This window comes from Rhea americana, unplaced genomic scaffold (genome assembly GCF_003343005.1).
Source record: "Rhea americana isolate MKP2758 unplaced genomic scaffold, rheAme1 scaffold_368, whole genome shotgun sequence".
Taxonomy (NCBI): domain Eukaryota; kingdom Metazoa; phylum Chordata; class Aves; order Rheiformes; family Rheidae; genus Rhea; species Rhea americana.
This window is the reverse complement of record NW_028186499.1, coordinates 562,626-572,519: the sequence shown is the minus strand read 5'-3', so window position 1 is coordinate 572,519 and position 9,894 is coordinate 562,626. Positions and strand designations below refer to the sequence as shown.

General features: G+C 50.7%; 1 protein-coding gene across 6 annotated transcripts; it reads right to left on the bottom strand.

Annotated features, from left to right (window-relative positions):
- Nucleotides 1-7,454: 7,454 nt before the first annotated feature.
- Nucleotides 7,455-9,848, bottom strand: SDHAF2 (succinate dehydrogenase complex assembly factor 2). 6 transcript variants are annotated; one of them, XM_085312607.1, is made up of 4 exons: nt 9,792-9,848; nt 9,030-9,253; nt 7,934-8,043; nt 7,455-7,748 (listed from the first exon to the last, which is right to left on the bottom strand). In XM_085312607.1, exons 2-4 carry the CDS (start codon nt 9,203-9,205, stop codon nt 7,618-7,620), a joined length of 417 nt encoding a protein of 138 aa, XP_085168733.1. In that variant the 5' UTR covers nt 9,206-9,253; nt 9,792-9,848; the 3' UTR covers nt 7,455-7,617. The 6 variants fall into 6 exon arrangements, with proteins under 6 accessions (XP_085168733.1, XP_085168730.1, XP_085168734.1 ...); XM_085312604.1 differs by having other exon boundaries at nt 9,030-9,256; nt 9,792-9,847; XM_085312608.1 differs by having other exon boundaries at nt 9,796-9,826.
- Nucleotides 9,849-9,894: the final 46 nt, after the last annotated feature.

Genomic DNA, 9,894 nt, shown 5'->3' with positions numbered 1-9,894 from the left:
GAGAACAGACTAGGGAAACACAAGATAAGGAGGAAGACCGATGAGATCTTGGAGAAAGAAAACAGCTATTCAAAATACTTTTGGGAAGAGGTATTCCTAGAACAGAGCTAGATAGGCAGCCCTTGTCTGTTTTGCGTCATATGGCGCAGCCTCAAAGACAGGGGCAAGTTTGCCAAGTGCAATACAAGAACAGTGAAGGAACCCTGGCTCCACATTTACCTCCGTTGGAGGTTGAACCCGCGTATGCATGGAAGGAGGCAACTTACCCTACTTCGTTTAGTAAGGGTGCCATCCCTCCAGTGGGTTTTGGCCCCAGCCCTGTGCCACGGCCTCACTATCCTTGGAAGGAGATGGACAAAACAGTTGCCCAGTTCATGAATTTGAAAACCGAATAGGGACTAGACCAAGCCTCAGGTCCAGACTGCCGTGTACTATGACATGACCCACGTCCCTTTGTCTTGTGCACTATTTGGTGACCAAAAACAAATTCACAACAGATTCAGGCACTGGTGGACACTGGGGTGGAGGTCATGATTATACACAGCAATCCTGACAAACACAAAGGGACTCAGACCCCTGTCTGGGGTCTGGGTGACCAACCAGTCTTGGGGAAAATTGGCTTACTAAGAATGAAAATTGGTGATTGGCTACCTCACGAATACCGCGGCATGATTGCTGCAGTAGATGAATATATAATAGGGATGGACATCTTGCAAGGCCAAAAGTTAGAGATAGATGAGTCCCTCTGCGCATTTGGTACTGCACGGTGGCTGCATATCCGTGCTGTCGAAGTGGGAAAGGTTATGGAAGAAGCACAAATTCCATTTGCTACCACTGTTGTTAATCAATGACAGTATCGAATTCCAGGGGGTGATAAAGCAATTCAAGCCACAATTAATGACTTACTACAGACAGGAGTAGTGCGATACACACATTCCCCATTCAATAGTCCTATTTGGCCGGTAAAGAAACCAGACGGCAGTTGGAGAATGACAGTGCACTATTGAGGTGTGAATGAGGTCACACCACCAATAACCACTGCTGTTCCCGAAGTGGCTACCTTAACACAGCGAATCCAACAGCGTGCTGGCACATAGTATGCAGTCATAGATGTAGCCAATGTGTTCTTTACCATCCCCATTTCCAGGGAAACTCGGGAGCAGTTTGCCTTTACCTGGAATGGTAATCAGTATACTTTCACCAGACTGCCTCAAGGCTATAAACATAGTCCTACCTATCGTCACCAAGCCATTCACTGCATACTCATAAAAATGGATGTACCTGCCCAGGTACAACTGTTGCAATACATTGATGATATACTAATACAGGGGTTAACACATGAAGAAGTGCAAACAGTCCTGGACATGACTGTTTCGTGCTTACGGGAAGCTGGATGGGAAGTCAGTCCAAAGAAAATACAAGGCCCAGCACAGAGTGTCAAATATTTAGGCATCGTGTGGAATCAAGGGAAGCATCAAATACCAGAGCAGGTTGTTGATACCATTCAGAATTGGCCTGTACCGGCTACCAAACAACAAGTACAACAGTTTGTAGGTGCAGTGGGCTTTTGGCGGGCTTATTTACCTGGCCTTGTCATCATCCTGAAGCCCCTGTATCAAGTTTCATGGAAATGGGCTTGCTTCCAGTGGGGTGACACTCAGCAACAGGCCTTTGACAAAGTAAAACATCTGATTCAGGAATACCTTGAATTACATCCCTTAAGGGATGGTCCTGTGGAACTTTGTGTAACACTTGAACAGGATGTGGCTCTATGGAGTCTTTGGCCATTACAGGAAAATAGGCGACGACCAGAGCAGCGTTATACCATATCTGAGAAACAATTGTTGACTGTTTGTTGGGCTCTGCTCCACACAGAAGCCAAGACCCTGAATCATGAGGTAATAGTCTGTATGGACACCCCTGTGATTGCCTGGGCACTCACACCCACCACTACACATAAAATAGGACATGCTCAGGAAGCTACCATTATTAAAATGAAATGGTATTTGCAGGAGCGAGCTAAACCAGGGAGCAAAGGAGTACATCAATTACATGAAGCAATCAGCCAAGGGGTACAAGGAGAATCAGGAAAACCCCTGAATTTAGTCAATTATCAAATTGGCAAATGGAATAATTCTTATGAAGAATTATCTAACACACAGCGACAACAAGCATGGTTCACTGATGGTAGTTGTACCAGAAAGGGATGCTGGCATGCTGTAGCATTTAACCCTGCAAGTGATACATGGCTGGTCAAAGAAGGGCAGGAAGGTAGTAGTCAGTTAGCTGAACTGGGGCCGCGTGGCAAGCTATTGATGCTACGCCCATAAATCACATTTGTTACTTATACACCGACTCATGGGCAGTGGCACTAGGTCTGGTCAATTGGCTAGGTAAGTGGCAACAAGACCAATGGTTTATTGGCACCAAAGAAGTGTGGGGAAAGCAGTATTGGGAACATATATGGCAGTTATTACAAGAATGTGATGTTTGGGTGTTTCACGTGGACGCCCACACTAAAGAGTCCACAGAAAGAGCAAAATGGAATGCACATGTAGACCAATTGGCTCACATCCACCGCCTTGCCATCATAGCCCTAGAGGAAGAGGTGTTGGCAAAGTGGGCTCATGATAAAGCTGGCCACGCGGGGTGAGATGCTACCATTACATGGGGAAAAGCGCGAGGTCTGCTATTGAGCCAAGCATTAGTGCAGCAAGTCATTGACCAGTGTTCTGTTTGACAGATGCTGAAAGAACAGAAAGTGTTATCTCAACCATTGGGACAGATCAAATGAGGGGCCACCGGAGGGGGGGGGGGGAAGTTTGGCAACTTGAGTATATTGGTCCATTGAAGGAACATCGACAACAGCGATATGCCTGTGTAGCAGTAGACACCTATTCTGGGCTGGCTGTCATAATTCCTAGCCATTATAGTAATGCTTTTACAATTATTTGGTGTTTGAATACCATTGAGTTGTACTGTGGCACTCCTATTGAAATACAATCAGATAATGGTTCACATTTCAAAAACAAAGCAGTGCAGCAGTGGGCAGAAGAGTGAGGAATTGCGTGGACATGACACCTCACTCACCACCCCCAGGGAGCTGGCATGATAGAACAGATGAATGGATTGCTAAAGGAACACCTCCAGAGATTAGGAGGAGGCTCCCTTCAGGGCTGGGTAGACCACCTCCCAGAGGCTGTTCATATCTTAAACAGCAGATTTGTTGCAGGCAGCACCACACCACTGTTATTGATGAAACAAGGCCAGATACGGTCTGTACGCACAGCAACAAATGTAATATCCATAAAGCAGGGCGCACAGTTCCGAGCTACCAGTGGACAAGGTGGATATATTGTCCACAGCACACAGGACTGGAGTATTGGTAGTGGGGAAGTAACATGGTTACGCACCGACATTCATCTGTATGTCAACAATGCTCAACCAGCATGCCTGCGGGTGCTGCAACTAAGTTTAACATTACTTAGTATGTTGAATCACATACAAACAAACCTGAAGTCACCTCTGTTGTTAGGTCTCAAAAATACTACATCGCACCCAATCTCGGTACCACCTGCTCCGTGGGTTAATGTGTATTATGTCCACAGCGTAACACCAAGTCTGCCACCATCAACTTGGTTTGCAGGAGCTCACGTCTGGTACCAACCCTCTTTACACCTGACGCCACTTCCGGCCAAAATACTTGCAGCTGATGATTCGCACACAGTAACCATTGTCATTCAGGGTGAGCGACAGTGGAAGCGAGTACCAACTGAGCACCTTAGGCGAAGAGAGTAGTCAGGGACAGAAGRATGGTGTCTTCCCCTCCCCCTCTTATTTTCCCAGGTATGCCTGGACTGTACCACAGCCACAACAGAATGTCTGGGTGACTCTAGCCAGCGTCAGGGGACAAGATCACCTGTGCTTAAGTACTGCTACCCCGCAGAACCCGTTCTCTACCTGCTTGGTTGGCAACCGTTGACAGCAGAAGAATTAACAGCCCTGTGTAACACCACACTCAGCAGTGGCCAGTTTCGTTGTACACAGTGGAACAGCTCCTGGGATGGCTGGCTATCGCGAGCAGGCATATCATCTGCGTTACCACCACAAGAACTGCAGTTGGTAGGGTCTTTGTCCGCTACTTATTGTACTATGTTTAACTACACCATGAAAAATCAGTCCGAAGCCTGGTGGGTGAACAGTACCAAGGCAATCTACCAAAATGCCACTGCTTGGTATAACATTACTACTATCAAGTGGACAATGTCCTTTAATTCCCATTTACTATTGTCCAGAGGTTTCATCCTCCTTTGTGGAGACAGAGCTTGGGCTGGAATCCCAAAGGCCATAAAAGGAGGGCCTTGTATGTTGGGTCGGTTAACCTTATTAAACCCCAATATTACAATGTTGCATCAGAGACCATTAAACGGCACACACCGGGAACGCCGCGACATGCATCAGTTTACATCCGGTTGTAATTTGGATGTCACCTTTTGGAATGCTGGACAGCGAATTGCTTCGTCTTTTCTAGCACCAGGAGTCGCAAGTGCTCGAGCATTAGCTACACTAAATAAACTCGGCTGCTGGTTAAGTAAATTTAGTAACGCCACCAGTAGTGCTTTAGTGGGCTTGCTGACTGATACAGACTCCATAAGACAAGCTACATTGCAGAATCGTGCGGCCATTGATTTTCTATTGCTAGTCCATGGTCACGGCTGTCAAGATGTTAAAGGCATGTGTTGTATGAATTTAAGTGATCATTCGCAATCCTTTTGTGCAAAGATTCAAGAACTACAACACTTAACAAAGCAACTGCAAGTTAGTGATGAGTGGAATCCTTTTGGGACATGGACATGGGGATGGCCTTGGCTACAGAAATTATTGCTTTTTTGCTGCTTACTATTTGTAATTTTCCTTTGCATTTCCTGTTGTATTCCTTGTATGCTATCTTTATTACATTCTACTATGGACTCCTTTTCACAACCCCATGTTGTTCGTGTGGTGGAATACAGACGTGTTCCAACAATGGACCACGCGGTGGCATGTATCCGTACTACATGATACTTGATGGGAATGGTCCGCGTTGTAACTTTTTGTATCTGTACTACCTGATACTTGGTGAGAATGGTCCACGTTGTAACTTTCTAGTGCCTAGAACAATACCGCTGTGTTAAGCGGAATACAAATAAGTAACTAACAAGGTCTTGGAAATCTGTAAGAAAGAACAGCGGCTGGTTACATATAGTCACAGAATCACCATGAGAAGCAGTCAACTTGAAGGTCAGAAGTTGAAGAGTAATGAAATAGCAACCCCCAAAGTCAAATGTGGCCCCCAAATAAGTCTGCACGCATGCGCAATATCACAGCCTGGTTATGCAACGGGGGCAGAGTTGGGCTAGACTCCCTGCACTTGTTGGCCCCAGGTGCCGGGACTCCCGCCTACCGCAAATAATCATAAATACCGGAGTTTTTCTGAAGGAGGRAGGGCCTGCTACACAACAGAGGACCACGTTGCCTCCTCAGGGATGCCTGAAAAGATTGTGCCTGCCGACTTTCTCTCTCATCATGCAGATAACTGGGACAAGCATTGGAGTGGTCCTTCTTGAAATTACCATTGGGTCGGTCTGTTTGTAAGCATCTACTAATAAACCGCTTTGCTACTGAAGAGTGGTGTGTGTGTGTGTGTGTGTGTGTGTGTGTGTGTGTGTGAGAGTGAGAGAGAGAGAGAGAGAGAGAGAGAGAGAGAGAGAGAGTTTGTGCTGGCTTGCCAAACCAGATGTTTGGCCCCAGGAATCTAACTAGAACAAGCACCCACGGATGGCCCCCTTCTAACAGTGCCCAGTGCCCACTGACAACACTGGCATGTCTAAGGCCCCAGCATGGCTTGTGAACTGTTCTTGTGGGAAGCAGCTGGGCACCCCAGAGCAAATGCCAGCCTGAGTGCTGAGCTGGCTGCCTGAGGGAGGTTGCAGAGCCTGGCCCCATGCAGCCAAGGGTGAGCCGAGGGGCAATGCCTGAGAATCCAGTGTCCCCAGATATCTGCCACCATGCCCACATGGCGGGGGCAGCCCCTGCACCTCACAACCTGGGGCACGTGGCCAGAGCCATGTCATTACAGCTGCTTTAGGCTTCCTTACACACCTGGGGGGAGGCCTGCACAGATGGGCAGCCCTGGGGCTGAGACTGCAGGACTGCAGCAGGAGCACAGCAAAATGCGCACAGACAGGCAGATGGGCTGCCTTACCCCACGCTCCAGCCATGCCCTTCCCCCATCTAGGGCAGGATGTGGCAGCCCAGCACCCCAGAGCTCCTCCCTACCTGTCCTGAGGACCTGGAGGACACTGCAGCCAGCAGACAACCATGGAGGAACGTGCAGGCTGGAACTGCAATGTGGCAACCAGCACACGGTGATGCGCAGGGTCAGGCTTGCCAGAAAGAGACCATCTCCGCAGCCTTGGTCTGTCAGGCCAGCTGGGACAACCCACGAAGGGTACGTGTCCAAAAAGTGAGACACAAGCACTGGACCCTATGGCCAGTACAGAACCAAGGACACTGCCTCCATGGCCAAGCAGGCAAAGACCCCACTGGAGAAGCCCCATGCAGGCCTGGGAGACCAGGAAAACTAGTGCAGAGGTACAGGAGACACCTCCCTCTGGGTCAGCACTGTCGGGCGACGCTCCGCAGGAGAGCCATTCACTCCAGCAAGAGTAGGAACTGCCTAGGCTTCTCAGTGGCAGAGAAGAAGCTGGAGACCCGTTATCTGGGGCCAGTTGCTGCCCTTGTTCACCACATCACATAGATCTGCCTGAGATGGCTGCATGGAGATGTTTTTCCCACTCTTCCTGCTGCTTCTCAGGGCACTTCTACACCCTGACTGTGCTGACAGTATGGACTGGGTACGCATTCCCCTTGCTCCCCAGCAAAGGGCACTGCACTCAGCTATGGCTGCCCCAGGAGAAGCTGGGGGAGTGGAAAAGGAAGAGGTCAAGGCTGGCAGCAGTCCAGGAGCTGCCACCTTCCCCAGGGATGTACCACAGGCTCAAAACCAGCAGCTCCAGCTGACAGATCACCTGAAGAGTAGTGATCTCTAGTTTCATGCTGGGGCAGGGCTGCACAGCTGGGAAACACCAGTCCCTCTGCCCTCATGCTGCTGCTCACCCAGCAAGGGTCTACTGGGTCATCTTGCTAGACAGGTTTTGCCCTGCCCCACTTCCAACCTCCTACTGAGGGTCCCAGCTCCCGGAGACCCCTTGAGGAGGTTTAGAAGGAACCTCTAAGGGACTATAACTGTCACAGCCAGCAGTGAGCTGGCATCTGCCACAGCAAACCCCTGGGTTGCTACTGTTTTGCGCTCTTCCAGGTGCCTTGCTCTCAGTGCCACCAGACAGCAGACATCTCCCCACACAACAGAGCAGGATAGGAGCAGCCCATCCAGAAAGCATGAGCACAGGGGCTAGCAGTCATACCTTTATTTGCTGTGCCCTGAGAGTCTGATAGAGCAGTCTCTGCCAGAGGAGAAGGGCGATAGGGGAGGGCAGTACCACTGAGATTGCCACAGAGACCCCCAGTGGCACTGAACAGCTCAAATTGATGAGAAGAGAGAAGGCAGCCGCCCCATCATTGCGATGACTCAAAGAGATACTCCAGGTCTGGCTGTCGCAGCCTCTGCTCCTTGTTCTTGTTCTTGGCAAACTCCCTCAGCATGACCATAACGTCATTCTCAAATACAGCTGGCGTGGGTTTCGCTTCTGCGGTAAAAAAGGGGCAGCATGACACTGGTGCCTCTCCCAAACCACTTGGCACAACACTAGCCATACTAAGCCCAGCTTCCTGCACCCCAGAGTGATCCCAGACTTTTCTGTTGCCCTAAACCTCAAATCAGGGTAGGAGACTGCAGTCAGAGCCAGCAGGGTAACGGGTGGCTGCACAGTACCTGTTGCCCAGTAGTAAATGTCCCAGTCATTGCTGGGCTCATTGATGAGCCGGTCATAGAGGTTCAGCTGCCGTTCGCTCATGCGGTTTAAGTTCTCCTTTGCAAAGAGGCTGGAGGAGAAAAGATACAGGAACATGAGTGAGGGTGAATGGAGAAAAAGCCAGGCTGGCACATTGCTCCTGACACTGTCTGGTGCCCAGCTCTCTAAATACTGCAAGAAGACACAGAAGAGCTGGGTCCAAGGTGACCCGCCTTCTGCCTTAAGTCCCAGCCTGCTCTCTGGCCATTACCTACTACTTTAGTCCTGCAGTTCAAGAGGCCCTAGCCCTGCTGAACTGGCTGAGGAACTTCACTAAACAATTACCAAACTCCTGTTGGAACCTTGGCGCTTTCAGCCACGCTCACTTTCTGTGAGGTCCTGAGGTCAAAGAGCTACCTCCAGCCTGGGAGAACATGGGAAACAATTCCCTTCATCACTGTCTACAATTTCACACTGCTGCTTTGGTACTCATGATACAGGAGTCGAGACACTCCCCTCCCCTGCATCATTGATACATCTAAGATCTGGCATACAGCCTCCCCAAAGGATTTGATTCGGCCTTCTGCTTGGAGAAGCTTCTGTCCCATCCTGCCCTGCAGCAGTAGTAATCTCTGCATCACAGACCTGTACAAGTGACACTCTCGCAGTAGTTCACCTAATAGCTCACGAGCAGATCCTGAGATATTTGCTTTCCATCCTCTAAGCAACCTTGCATCTCATTAGGTTTTAGATTTGGCTGCGCACTAGCACAAAGCCTGCAGCTCTTCTCTGTTAATTAAAAACCTGTGACTTCTTTAGGGAGCAACCTCTCAGCCAGCCTTTCTCTCCTCCTCCCTGATCCCTCTGGTGAGGCTACTGTTGATGCTCTCGCCTGCATCCTGTCCATCCTTATGCGCAGGGGACAAATGAATACCATCAGGATGCAGCAATGCAGATATCCTGACACAGAGGAGGCAGATGAAGCTGCAGGAGCTTTGCTGAAAAGCTGAGAGGGAACAGGGCTCAGGGGCACGTATGCTACAATTCCAGCAGAAGGACAAGCACCCTGTGCCTCACCTGAGAAGGATGCAGTTCTCCAGCATGCCCCTCTTCCTGCTCTCGTACAGCAGTCGGGCTCGCTTGGTCTCCAGCGGTTCATCCTGGCGCTCCTGCCAGGGCGGCAAGGGGATCTCCAGGATGTCCTTCCCCGAGTCCGTGGGGGAGTCTCCACGATAGTTACGCTGCACAGACATGTGCCCCAAAATGGGTCGGCACAGCACCCATCTTGAGAGCGAGCAGAGCTGCTGGAGGGAACAGGGACAGCACAAGTGTCACACCTCAACACACAGTAGACTTCAGGCCTGCCTGCCCCAGCACAGTGGGGCCAGGGAGACTCCCCAGCCCAGACATAGCTCCCCCATGCCCCCCTAGCCCAGACATGGCCCTGCAGGTCCTGCTGCCCCTCCAGCCGAGACATGGCCGCTGCAGCTCTTGCTGCCCCCACCAACTCAGACACAGCCCCTCAGGCCCTGCTGCCCCCCTCAGCCTAGATACAGTTCTTGCAGGCCCTGATGCCTCCCTCCAGCTCAGACACAGCCCTGTAGGCCCTAGTGCCTCCCCTCAAGCCAAACATGTCCCTACAGGCCCTGCTGCCCCAAGACCCTTCTCAATCCCTCTAGCTCCATCCCTCTCCCAGGCCGTTAGCTGCCCTCTAAATACTCCCCCAGGACCAAGACCACTGCCTCTCAACCCTTAGCTCAGCTCAAGCCCCTCTGCCGTCACCCTGGCTATCGCCATCGCTCTTAGCATCCCATTTAGCAGCCGTACGGCCTACAATACCCACACAGGGCCGCTCTGCGAAGCAAGGAGGTCCAGCTCTATGGCACGGTGGGCGCGTTGCCGCGGGCTACGGGGCGGGGCGGGCCGGAAGGGGCGGGGCGGA

Coding starts and splice junctions, on each gene's coding strand:
- SDHAF2 (XM_085312602.1), bottom strand. CDS start 9,761: ATGCTAAGAGCGATGGCGATAGCCAGG. Junction 8,044..9,029: donor GAGAACTGCATCCTTCTCAG/GTGAGGCACAGG, acceptor TTTCTCCTCCAG/CCTCTTTGCAAAGGAGAACT. Junction 7,749..7,933: donor CATTTACTACTGGGCAACAG/GTACTGTGCAGC, acceptor TTTTTACCGCAG/AAGCGAAACCCACGCCAGCT.